At 31.3% G+C, this 14,519-nt stretch overlaps 1 protein-coding gene across 1 annotated transcript; it reads left to right on the forward strand.

Annotated features, from left to right (window-relative positions):
* The first annotated feature begins 3,853 nt into the window (after positions 1-3,853).
* On the forward strand, positions 3,854-9,367 carry LOC124538954. The gene is made up of 5 exons (XM_047116237.1): positions 3,854-4,022; positions 4,477-4,702; positions 8,039-8,169; positions 8,404-8,559; positions 8,686-9,367. Exons 1-5 carry the CDS (start codon positions 3,932-3,934, stop codon positions 8,865-8,867), a joined length of 786 nt encoding a protein of 261 aa, XP_046972193.1. The 5' UTR covers positions 3,854-3,931; the 3' UTR covers positions 8,868-9,367.
* The last annotated feature ends 5,152 nt before the right edge of the window (positions 9,368-14,519 follow it).

Genomic DNA, 14,519 nt, shown 5'->3' on the forward strand with positions numbered 1-14,519 from the left:
TCGCCCATATTATTTTTAATTATTTAGTGACAATATATAGACTTATTACTGAAATATTTAATGTAGGTAACATTCCAAGTGATACATTTTTATAGGTGTAAACAACATTGAATATTATTTATTATTTTACTCATCGTATATTACATTATTTATTTTAAAGTAAATAAAATATTCCGTTTAAGTACAACACTCATAACTTAATCATTGCTAGTTTTAAATTACATAAAATCTACTGTCCGTCTTGGAAAAACGATCTGCTACGTATGTTATAATATCAAAATTATTTTTTTATTTATTTTGATATAGGTTCAAAATCTATTGAAGGTTTTTTTATAGTATAGGTTGGCGGACGAGCATATGGGCCACCTAATGGTAAGTGGACACCATCACCCATAGACAATGACGCTGTAAGAAATAATAACTATTCTTTAAATCGTCAATGTGCCACTAACCTTAGGAACTATGATGTAATGTCCTTTGTGCCTGTAGTTACACTGGCTCACTCACCCTTCAAACCGGAACACAACAATACTGAGTACTGTTATTTGGCGGAAGAATAACTGATGAGTGGGTGGTAACTACCCAGACGGGCTAGCACAAAGCCCTACCACCAAATATGTAAGTGTGGTTTATTGACTACCGCACAAAATAACATCTTAACTCCCAAGGTTAGTGACACGTTGATGATATGAGAAATGCTTAATATTTCTTAGTTTGACGATATAAATGAGCGGTGGTGAACACTCACCATCAGGTGGGGTGGTTGTATATTTGACAGTCCGCTTTAAAAAATAGTATGTATATGTTTATAGTCAAAGTTCAGCAAAATCATCAAAAACGAAACAAATGAACAAATGTAAAGCATATTTGAATAATTGTAAATATTACAAGCGCCACGTTTGATGAGGAAGACAAAAACATTTGACGCTTTATTTTTCTTTGCGTCAAACAATTTGTTAACAATAAACTAAAAATTAAACAATGAAGAAGATAATGAAATTTCGCAAAGAGAGATAATTTTACATATGACATTATTCAAATCAAAATATCATATCATCTTAATATGTTGGAATCGGCATTATTGTTTTTATTTCTATTAAACAAAACTAACATAACATAATACCGGTACGGGGCTGAATCTCATAAGAACCCGTAACGTTTAATTCGACACGATCGGTCTGAAATTTAGTGCGACACAAGATCGTATTATGTAGGTACACCATAGCATTTTGTTTTCGATAGGCATCATGTAAATATATTTATCACTTTCCTACAATACATCAAATAGATGTTACAACCTCCGCACGACAGGGATGTCTGTTTTTCTTAGCCGCACCGCAAGGGAGACACATACGACGCTTAATAGACCTCGCTCCTCATTGAATGTGTTAATCTATAATAGCTAGTTGCAAATCATACAGCACTAACTAGTTGTTTTAATAAAAATAATTCATTTGATTATTAAATAACTTGTCAATTACTTTGATTGTAGTATTTACTATTTTATTTTACAGTGTTTATGAAACAATCCATAGTTTATAATGAGTTAAATCTATTTTATCCATAAACAAGGTATCTCCAGTAGATACGGACAATACTATTCATAATACTCATTTGTGATCACCTGACACTTCAACGTTTAAAAGTTTAATCTTAAACTCTATATTTAAAAATGAGTGTTTTGTAATAGCTTGGTAATTTATGAATATTTAATTAGCATCTGCTTTCAATTTCGCATCAATGCAAATTCGTTACGAAATAATTCTAAACATCACTTTATAACTCTTTGAATATATATATATATTTTTTTTTTTATGGTATTGACAGACGAGCATATGGGCCACCTGATGGTAAGTGGTCACCATTACCCATAGACAATGACGCTGTAAGAAATATTAACTATTGCTTAAATCGTCAATGCGCCACTAACCTTGGGAACTAAGATATTATGTCCCTTGTGTTTTGTTGCTTTGTATTGCTGTAACATGTATTTGCCTTTATCATGTCCTAAGCTGGGGACTACTTTAGTAACTACGCACAAATCATTATGAATATGAAGCTTGCCCTATATTCCTAATGACTTACTCGTAGAAAGTAGTAGTAGTACTAATGCCGAGAGATTGGGATTTAAGCATTAAAGTCGAAGTCACAGGTATCTGCACCAAGCAAAATACAGATTAATATGAATATTACTAATGATATTCCGCAAGGATCTGAATATGTCATCGGGAAGCACATTTGCTGATCCACCTCTTTCAAGACACCTATTCTGCACAAGGAAATTACTCAATTCCTAGTTACTAGACAAAATAAAGTCCAATTCTAGTGCCACTTATGGAATGAAAATCAAAATTCCTTTCATAAAAATTCGTGATACTTAATAAGACTTGAGATAGCACTAAAACGTTGAATAAGCTCTAAACCTTCTTCTTCTTCATAAACAAACGGTACTAGTTTGGCACTTACACAACAACAACAACAGCCTGTAAATTCCCACTGCTGGGCTAAAGGCCTCCTCTCTCTTTGAGGAGAAGGTTTGGAACATATTCCACCACGCTGTTACAAAGCGGGTTGGTGGCACTCACACATTTACATGCTATTATTTACTTTACATATTAAAGCATGTAAGTATTATATGTTTACATTTATCTGACATGTGTATTATTATCCTATACCTTTTGATCAAAGATTAATTAATGAGATGGAAGTAATAAGAAAGCAATTAGTATCATAAGCAACATTTTGTATCGTGTTAATAAAAGTAGTTGTAATTTGCGCTTAAGTTATATATAAATTTCATCAACTACAATTCTATGGTTTAGACGTGACGCAACAGATAGACAGACAAAAAGACAAGCATAGTTAATTTCGCAATAACAATATTAGTATAGTATCAAATGATTACCAAAATATCTTAAAAATTTCATCCAACAAAGTAAATAGCTATTTTTCGAGTATTAAAAAAAGCAATAAATATGGTATAAATCACACAACGCTTACATAAACTGTAATTTATGAATGCTTACAGATTTTTATATTCATATAACTTAGATCCTTATCTAAATAATAAATGCAACATTTATTTAATGGAGATATCGTTGAAAAAATAGTGTAAATTTGGTTGGTTTTTAAAGACATAAATGTGACAAAAAAATATAATTATGACGTTAATACTGCGATTAAATAGGTATTCTATGCTTACGTTTACCATCACATTACCATTAGAGTAAAGATTAAAGGTTGGGTTTATGTCAGATTAAAGTAGCAATTTCATAAAAAAGTCTGAAGCAAAAAGTATTTACTAATTAAAAAAAAAAACTTGTAACTCGAGATTTATTATGACATTAGATATTTTTAAATACTTTAACTTGTACTTTTAAGACTTTGTATTTTATTAGTGTTCCTTTTACATAAGAACACTGTCATTTACAAACGAACGATTACGAACTGAACCGATTTTGGAAAAAAAAAATTATTGACATTTGTTCTTTTGGTGCAAATATGAATGCAATTCAAAAATTTTGTATTATTTACTGCCAATTACTAATCTAAACAATAACATACAACTAAAATTACACTCTATCACAAGTTAATTGAGCACAATTACATCTAAGTTTGACGGTAGAACTATATGTACATTAATTCACAAGAAATAGTGCGTAAGCCCTATTTGCCCTACAGCCGGTTACATTTGCAACACATAATAAATTAAATAATCAACTTTCATTTTATAAGAATTATATTAATAAAATAATCATTACAAATAAAATACTAAAACGCATCAACGAGACTGCCCCATAAATCCTTGAAACAATATTTAATTGCAACTACGAAATAAGTATTTACGCCAGGGGAACGAAATAAAGCCATTCACACACTGAACGTCGGCTGTGGCGATACCGTCTTAAATTAATATTTATCATAATTTATAATGTCTAAGGGCATTGAAGTTTTGCGTAACTTGGTCAGTGTTACCGTGCTTTGTGTATGTTTCCATGGCACTTTGCAACTGGTACCTTTGCGTAAGTAAAATTCAAATATATATTATATTAAAACATTTCTTGTTTTCTGAATAAAATTAGTATAATAATTGTAGTGATAAAATAGTTATTGATCTAAAATAAAAGCTTTTAATCCTACGTGAACAATCGATCTTAATGTAATGTGTCAATAAGGAATATTAATTAAAGTTATTTCCTCTAACAGCCTGTTAATTTTCTCCCCAGAAAATAATAAGTATGTTCTTATTGTTTATATTATAAAACGTTTACAAAATATTTTTAATGAGTTAATATTCTTATAATTCACAAATTATAACGCTCCTTTCTGATTTTTCAAGATCAGATCTTCATCAAATTTCCTCCTTATAATGTCCTTAAATGTATAACAGCATCCGTTTTAGATATATTTCAATTTTAATTATGGAATGCAACAAAGAATCATTTATATAAATAAGTTATACTAATTTATTCACAGCTGACTTCATACATCCTTGCGGCGAGTTAACCGATGAATGTTTCACGAAAGCAACTCTCGATGCAATCCCGGGGGTGGTCAGAGGCATTCCCGAGGCCGGCATACCGCCTCTGGATCCATTATACTTAGATAGAAACATAACAATGAATTTACCGGGAAATGTTAAAATGACTTTCCACAATGGAAAATTAACAGGATTAAGCACTTGTATACCGGACAAAGTTTCGTAAGTATATTGCAAATTTATTTTTAGTGTTCCAAGGTGAATACAATATTCTATACAAGATAATATAAATGATAAAAAACATGCAATGTGTATTCGTTGTTTTCGATGCAAATTATTTAATTTTAATTAAAGGTAGTTAATATTCGCACTTAAATCTGTGTTAAATATTCAATATTGTTTTTAGACGTTTTCAATAGCGATAACATTGATATTGATATTCAATACTTGTAAAACGATAATAAGAAACATTGTATTACAAAAAGTATACATAGATTTTAATTTTGTAATTGCATAGATGTCAACAATAAATTTATATTACTTTAATATTTTAAGCGGTTATTAGGAACACGAAAATTAAGTTAATAAATGGCACCGATTCTCAGTGATATAATACATATCTGAGACTATATATTACAAATTAAAGTCCCCTTAGCGATACGCTAACTGTATATGTATATGAACGAACTAATCACAGGAACTACGGTTTGTATTTTCAATCCGATTTCCGCAAGCAGACTGGTTCGCAAGGATATTTTAAGTATGTAATTTAGGAATATTAGAATAAATTACCTAACTTTATAATATACTCAATCTAATTATTATCTTATCAGCATACGCTACTTCAAAAGAAACAAAGTATGTATCATACATCTGTTCCGAAAAAAAAGTTTTAAAGTAATCATAAAACTCCGCGACATTATCTATCTAGCAATCTAGTTGTACTAGTAATACGAAGCTTGAGTCAGTCAAAAATTTACTATATGCAAATATATATGAATATGTTATAACTAAATACACATCCTTAACTCGTTCTTTTTCATTTTTATAGGTAAGAGAGAGCGAGATGAAGATGTACTATTTGTTCGTCAATGTTTATAGATTGTCGGGCAAATAGCACATCTTTATGTTACGCATTCCTTCCTTTTATTTACTTATATCTCATTAAGTATGTGATTCCAAATTAATTTTGACGTCATTACTAACGACTACAATATTTAAAAGCATTGGTAATAGACGTGAAGTATCGAAGGTCTTACTACTGGTGAAAATAGTCTTCCCTCGAAGATATTTTCCTGAATGGTGGTCGTAAAATATAATCATGTACACCAAAATATATGCCGCTTGTAAAGTCGATACTTCTGGTGACTTCAAATTTGACTTTTAATTTAAGAACTAAGTGACTATTTGAGGACACTCTTGTTCTTGGGCTGATAACATAAAAACACGTTAAAAACATTAATAAACAAAAAATATATATTCCTTATCATTAACTTTTTCTGATGACATTTTTTTTAAACAAAAGCGTACATAATAATCCTTTATGACCGGTCGGTTATTCAGGGCATAAAGTTTCACAATATATGTCAAGCAAGTAAACACTTCAAAAATTGTGCTACGTAAGCACGTAATTATTACAGAACTTACCTTGAACTAAAAAATCTATTCAAGCGTGTAGATTTTACCTTAACAGTACTGTATGGTAAAACAACTTTACATAACACCGTACTTTGAATATCCATGGATTTATTTAATAATCTTATTGGAAAACCAATTAAAACACAAAATGAACAATGCAGTAGATTTGATAATAATGTTACTGAAAATTTTGAAACTATCAAAGAAAGAAGTTAATAGTAAGAAGAAGTAATTATTAATTTAATCACAAGCAAGATTTTGAGTTTGCTTTAAGTAACATGCATTTGCCGAATTAAAATCGACCACATTATCGACGAATGTAAGAACAGCGTGGAAGAAAAAGACCCAAAATGTTCTCAAGTGTGCGTTTACGGAATGTAAACGCACACTTACTTATAGTTGGTTTACTATTCTTTCAGTTCACGTTCAGTGAACCGGTATAATTATGATCAAAATTCTCGTACGAAACTTACATTATCATGTAAAAAAAAAATTAAGTTGATATCTGCCATATTATTGAAGTGAATGGATGTTAAAAAATACACAACCCAAATCCATATAATTGGTTAGTTCAAAGCTTCTTTGGCATTTAAAGTAACGACAATATCTATGTGCAGAAGTAATCACTCACAAATTATAGGCCATTTGCCTACTTACTATTAAAAAAGACATTGCAATAATTTTACCAGAGGAATTAAATTTTTCCTGTATTACCAACGGTAAACAATGTTCTCTCACGCTAAGGGCATAATGGCCTTCTTCCTGACGAGAAATCTTATCAATTACCGTAATTAATAAAAAAACTGGTAAATTAAACTAGTTTTGCTGAATACACAAGTTTCAACATTTGTTATCCGCATATTTAGTCGAGCGTTATCGTCGGCACGGAATATTGTTTCTACTAAAAGGAACCTCCAAAAATTCCTAAATTTTATTGGTTTTTTCCTTAAATACATGTTTTTGTCAGATATATTCTGATATCGGAGTAACAGATGTTACTGAATGACAAATTGAAGTATAATATTTACATTATACTAAATATATATACATATATATGAGACAACATCACATACATTACTCTGATCCCAATGTAAGTAGCTGAAGCACATATGTTATGGAAATCAGAAGTAACGCCGGTACCACAAACACCCAGACCCAAGACAACATAGAAAACTAATGGTAATCTACATCGACTCGGCCGGGAATCGAACCCGGGACCTCAGAGTGGCGTACCCATGAAAACCGGTGTACACACCACTCGACCACGGAGGTCGTCAAAAAATATAATCGTAGACTAAATATAATCGTAGAGTATAAACTTTTAAATTAGGTTTACAACGCACTTTTATTTCAAGGCAATGTCGTAAAACTCGTCAGGATAAATTATGATATCATAGGAAATTGGAGTCGCTTATAGGCGGGTCCGTAAGAATCATTTAAATTCTAATTTCAGGGACTAGCTCCAACTGGCTCTTGGTCTGATAGGAATCGTTGCCAAAATTATCGTCCTAATCCTTTATTAGAAAAAATCATATCTTTCGTACATATTTTTATAGCCATTTACATTTTTATAGCCATTTATTTGATTTTTTAAAAAAATAATCATAATCTAATGGGATTTGTCTAGTGTTACAGTTAAAAAAATTACATACTTAAATCGGCGATTTATATTTCATGTTAGATATAGAAGCAAACGACGGCAATGCCTGCAATTACACCTGCATCACAAAAAATCTCAATATTAATTAACTAAATTGATTTCCGGATGCCGGATACATTTTATTTGATTTTATGCATTAGGCTTAATAACACATGAGGTATATTGACATAAAAACTGAGCAAATCATGACTGCTTTTTTGGAGCTTTCAAATATTTTACATTATTAATTTTATTCGTAACTAATAGTATCTTTTTTCTAGATCTCGACGTGAAAAAAGGACGTTTATTTTCGACATACATTGTAACTTTACTATTAGAGGTCAATACAGTATCCTTGGAAGAATCCTGCTTTTCAATCTTGATACAGAAGGCAGCGCGAAAATTAAAATATGTACGTTTATTTTACTAAATACTTATTATAATATCATATTTTGCTTTAAAGTGACCAATTACTTATATAATACACATACACACATATTTAAATAGATATTTAACTATTATTTACTAATTTCAATAAAAATTTCCTTATGGCGTATAATACTATTCAGAGTCGAAATCGAAGGTTTAATACGATATATTGATCTATTATGCTCATCAATGATAAAATTCTAATTTTATTCAACAGGGAATCAACGCATTCATTTAGAAGTATTAGAAAAGGTAGTAAAAGACAAAAATGGAGAAGGACATTACAAAATTAACTCTTATAAATACAAGGCTGATTACGGTTCTGATCTCAAACTTAATCTTACAAACCTCTTCAGAGGCAGTCCACAAATAAGTGAGTGAATTTTAAAATTATTATGAAAAGAGAAAAATGCCATGAATGGGGCAGAGATTTTAAAAATATTGTTCTATTTTCAAAATATTTCGATAACTGATTTTAATCATTGTTTTATGTTTACAGGCGCAAACATTTTGGAAGTTCTGAATTCAAACTCTCAACTAGTCGCGCAGGAGTTCGGAGGACCTATCCTAGACTACGCAATTGACTACGCTATGAACGTTACCCAACGATTCTTTAGCACTTACACCTATGATCAAATAAGCAAAGTTCCACTCACCGAAGAATTCTTTGAAGAGGATTAAATTAGCACCTCAATACCTACCTATGTAATATTATGTCAGTATTCTATTTGTTCAAACGGAAAGATTGATCAATCCTTCCTCATACATCAAATATAAAATGAAATTTTAATCATATAACTTTAAAACGAGATATGCCAACGAACTGCCGATTCTTCGCAATAATAACGCAATACTTATGACATAATGTAAGAGTGTAGCGATTGCACATAGCTGTATACCACAAATAGGGCCAACGTTGGAACGCACACTTGTTGGTACCTACAATTTAAATAATGCAATATTTTCTTCTTTACCAATCGTTGGCCATATAAACACATCTACTAAAATGATGGAACGCAAGTTGGCATGTTGGAAATATCATAATGGAACATTATCATAAATTTATAGTACAATATTTAAGAACAAAATTGATATGGAGCGTTTTCATCTCTTTAAAATAGATAATAAAATAGTAAATAAGTTACTTTTTAAATTATATAAATAAAAACTTTAAATTAAAATACTTATTATTTATTTGTGCGTATATGCAACAATAGAACTAAATTTGGCAATATAAAATAATATAATAACGCTAAGGTCACATTTAAAACACACAGCCTTGCCAAATGTAGGTTAAATTGAATTATGGACCCAAGTCAAAGATTTTAAGCAACTGCTTCAAACCAGTAACATATTATGCAAAAGAGGTATACTTACAACAGATGAATAAATATTTATTTTTATTAATTAGCGGTTCTGGTTTTGATACTTTAAACTCTGACTTTATTTCATATGTATCTAAGTTTCAATGTCATATTTAGCTCTATAAAGTACTAGGAATAGTTTATTTTTTTAATTTTTATTTTAGATATGTAGACATACTGGCATATGATTGTTATAAATGCGCCTTTTTTAAAAAAAAATAGTTCCTTATATCTTAAGTGCGTCATTAAACTTTTGAATTAAGAACTTAGCTCATTTAACCTTTAAACCGGAATACAACAATACCAAATATTACTGTTTATAAATGTGTTTACTGAGGTAGAATTCCTAAGTGATTAGTCGGTGACACCCAGACAGCCTTATACATAGACCTACCACCAAGGATGCATGTCCAATTATCTTATATTTTTTATTTTGCCTTTATTTGTGCCAAGAAGGCACAGATTATTTCGCCAATGTCATCATTTTATCAATCCGGCAACCTTCAGTCCATATCGTATATATTAATAATGTCATAATGACATTTAGACTTACTTTACAAATGTATCAGATATTCAAAATAATCTTTAACTGTTGAAATACATATTAATATATAAAAAATTGTATGCATCCTCTTTAGGTGTAGCTTAGTCGAGTAAAACTTTGTCGTTTCTTAAATTCAAATCGTTTGTAAAAAATACATTGGTAGAAAAAGCATATTATTCGATACAAGATTTTATAGATGATAAAAAAGCGTGGAGTTAATACCTGTTGACTTAGAAGCAGGATATATTAATTTAAATGATTGTATTTAACATATTTGTATTTTTTAAATAATAGGTTGGGGAAAAAGTTTCTTCGTATTTTATATGAAAATTCAAAAAGTTTTTTTTATAGTTTATTTACATTTGACTAAAGTATGTAGGTGCCATTTTGTTCCATAACTTTTTGCCATCTTGTTGGTAGTGACATGATCCCATTGCTGTAAAAATTTTGGGGCTTCTGATCGAAAAACTGCGACAAGTGGTTTTGGCAGTCCTCTCGTGATGTTAACCTGATACTGCCTAAGGAATTCTGCAGAGACCGAAACAGATGAAAATCTGAAGGTGCAAGGTCAGGACTATACGGCGGATGCATTAATACCTCCCAGCCAAACTCTCGTAATTTTTGTTGAGTGGCTAAAGATGTGTGAGGTCTAGCGTTGTCATGGTGAAAAACCACACCCCTTCTGTTGATCAATTCTGGCCGCTTTCTCTCAATTTCTTGCTTCAATCTCATCAATTGTTCGCAATACAGTTCTGAACCGATGGTCCTGCCGGGCGGTAACAGCTCATAATGAATGATGCCCTTCCAATCCCACTATACACACATCATTACCTTGTTGCGAGTTAATCCGGGTTTTGCCACAGTCTGTGAAGCTTGACCGGCCTTTGACCACGATCTTTTTCGCACGTTCTTGTCGTATGTGATCCACTTTTCATCACCAGTTATCAGCTTCTTCAAAAATGGTTCGGTTTCATTACGTCGTAATAAAGAATCACAAATGAGTACACGGTTCATTAGGTTTCTTTCAGTGAGTTCATGAGGCACCCATATATCGAGCTTTTTTGTGTACTCAGCTTTATTCAAATGAGTCAAAACCGTTTTGTGGTCAATTGCCAGTTCTTCAGCTATATCGTAACTACTAATATGCCGATCTTGCTCCACTTTTTCAAAAATGGCATCAATTTTGTCCGTAACAGGGCGACCAGAGCGAGATGCATCTTTGATATCAAAATTTCCGGCTTGAAAACGCTTAAACCAAACTTGCGCTACTCTCACAGATACTGCATTAGGTCCATAAACATCACAATTTTTTTTCGCGGCTTGAGTTGCATTTTTACCTTTTTTATAGTAAAATTTCAAAATGTATCGAATTTCTTCTTTAGATTCACTCATTTTAACAACAACAAAAACAAATGAAAATCACACAAATTCCTAATTTGAATTTGGAAGTGCCTTCTTTAAAATTAAAACTTTTTAATGATACCAAAACCAGCCAGATACAAATGGTATAGCCAAAGAGATTTTATTACAAGTTCATACATACTATATGCGAAAAGACTTTTTCCCCGACCTAATATTAAATAAGAGTAACTACTGAGTTTCTTGCCGGTTCTTCTCGGTAAAATCTACTTTTCGAACCGGTGGTAGCTTCACTTAATTGTAAAATGACGATTCAAAAGTGCTTGTAAAAGCCTACTTGAATAAAGTTTATTTTGATTTTGAACACATGAACAACGTTAATAATATATCAAAATGAGTGATATTCTTTATAAGTTCAATATGTTTTCTTTCACTGAAGAACATGAGGTCACTAATTTAGAACACGAAAATGGTGCTAGCCTACATTTGAACTCATCTGCAGTTAAGATTTATATATATTTTCTAGTCCATCCATACATTATTGGACATTGTATATCAATTTTGCAAACATTTATGTGTATGATATTTAAAATATAACTTACACTGTGATATATATAAATATAACAAAATTGTAGTATCTGTTTGTAATATTAAAATAACCCCTATTTACTAAATGCATATGTATACCCGGTTCATATACCAATATAACATTTTTTACAAATTTTTGTCTATCTGTCTGTCTGTTCCGGCTAACTAATGGAACGCTTGTATTTGACGGTACTTTCACTGGCAGATAGTTGATTTATAGGGTTGGCAACTAAGTGATTGACGATTTCAAATAAGAAGGAAAAATTTTAAATTTGTGTTTAAAATTGTAACTTTATTAAATTACAAATTATCCATTCTTTTCGATGACCTTTCGCCATCGTTCTGGCAGTGTAAAATCCACGTTCGTAAAATTTCTGATCTTTGCTATCAAAAAAGTTTATTATATATGATCTGACATTATCAGCGTTATTAAAGATTTTACCATTCAAGGAATTCTGCATGGCACGAAATAAATGGTAATCTGATGGCGTAACATCAGGGCTATATGGTGGTTGTGATAAAACATCCCAAGCTAGTTTCAATAATTTTTGGCGAGTAACCAAAGACGTGTGGTGCCTTGCGTTATCATGGTGGGAAACAACACCTTACGATTTGAAAATGCCTGCCGCTTTTCTTGAATTGCTTCATTCAGTTTGGCCTATAAAATATCGAATTTTCAAAGAGAGAAAATTTTATTTACAATTAGTTTCCTTGGCTCACTCATCCTTCAATTCACCAATACAGAATACAATACTCTGTTTTGCCGTTTGGCGTTATAATAAATGAGGGTTGCTATCCATTTAGACGGGTGCACAAAACTCTTACAGTCTCACTCTAGTTCAGTGCTTTCACATTTCAACTAAATGTGACGAAGCTGATTCGACTGTGTACATGGACAAATTGTTCAGATAACGACTCTTAGAACAAATCTTAATAAAACGACAATATATGTATTTTGTAGTTCATCTTTTTAGGAGGTTACTACGAATGAAAGAAATAGATAGCAATATACAAATGCCGAGCCGAGATGGCCCAGTGGTTAGAACAAATATATTCATGTGCTTAATTTGTGTTTATAATTCGTCTCTTGCTGTGCGGTGAAGGAAGACATCGTCATCTGCATGTGCCTAATTTTCATAGAAATTCTGTCACATGTGTATTCCACCAACCCGCATTGGAACAGCGTGGTGGAATATGTTCCAAACCTTCTCCTCAAAGGGAGAGAAGGCCTTAGCCCAGCTGTGGGAAATTTACAGGCCGTTGTTGTAATACAAATGCCATTGAATAATCTCTTTAAGATCAACATTCACAATGATAAAGGTCAATGAACCTTAACAAAGTCGCTGATGAGATGCATTTGCAATTTCATTAAACGAAAAAAAAAAACTAAATTTGAAACTGGAAAGCACATTACATTTATTTATACGCTTTTGTTGCTTTGTGTTACAAGTATCAGCCGTTATAATCAGACGATCAGATTGGGTATAACTTTCGAAAGATTTTCTCACGATCAACTGTGTTATTCTGTAAGAACTCACTCCGTATTTCACTCGTGAAATATCGATAAATAACTCAATTTACATGCTATTTGGCCTTTAAATCTTATAAATAAAATTCATGTTGCATATAACATTAATTTCAAAAATGCTTTATATGATTAATTTCGAGTTTGTTCTATAGAATAATACAGATTGAGGCAGAGACAGAGATATACAGAGAAAGATACAACTATTCGAAGCTTTCTTCATCAAAACTACATACCTATATTGTTCAATATATTCGTATATTATCGTGTACCTCGCAATCAGCATATACAAGTTTTCATTATTGTTTTATGTCGGAACGTTTACGGTAATGTGCTAATAGTGATTTGACGTCCGCCCACCGCTCTGTACGCTTTCACTGCGCAAGAGCAATATGGAAAGTCATTGAAAACATTCGGATTAATATCTCGAAAAAAAACGTTGAATTAAAATCTATAACGTTTCAGGCGATGATGAGAAATATACGTTCGTTTTGGTTTTATGTAAACATATGAAATTCAAGTAAACAGTTTTTTTGTCATATAAGTAGTCAGACTCTTATAAAATAGTATTTGAATATTTATATAAAACACTTTTGATAGCATTAACCTTGAGGCCCGTTTCATATATAATTTTTAGTATTGCTGACTTCTTCAGGTCAGATTTCATAATATATATAATCGTTATTGTATAATCTCTTAAAACTACGACCAATCGAAAACTACACAGAAATAAATTATGGGTAAAAAGCACATCAAAATCAAGACAAACCGAAAGGAAAGAGATCGTAAGGTCTTACTTAAGGTCTTTCAGAGGCGAGAAGTATTAATCAATAATAATTAGTACTTATTTTATTTGTTTTGTTATATATGTAAGACGTCAAATGATTAACTTAAGTATTTTATTAAACAAATAAATATATAACCCAAAGAAATATTTACTTCACGATTGAGAT

The sequence above is a fragment of the Vanessa cardui genome, chromosome 21 (genome assembly GCF_905220365.1).
Source record: "Vanessa cardui chromosome 21, ilVanCard2.1, whole genome shotgun sequence".
Taxonomy (NCBI): Eukaryota; Metazoa; Arthropoda; class Insecta; order Lepidoptera; family Nymphalidae; genus Vanessa; species Vanessa cardui.

Coding starts and splice junctions, on each gene's coding strand:
- LOC124538954 (XM_047116237.1), top strand. CDS start 3,932: ATGTCTAAGGGCATTGAAGTTTTGCGTAACTTGGTCAGTGTTACCGTG. Junction 4,023..4,476: donor TTTGCAACTGGTACCTTTGC/GTAAGTAAAATT, acceptor ATTTATTCACAG/CTGACTTCATACATCCTTGC. Junction 8,170..8,403: donor CAGCGCGAAAATTAAAATAT/GTACGTTTATTT, acceptor TTTATTCAACAG/GGAATCAACGCATTCATTTA.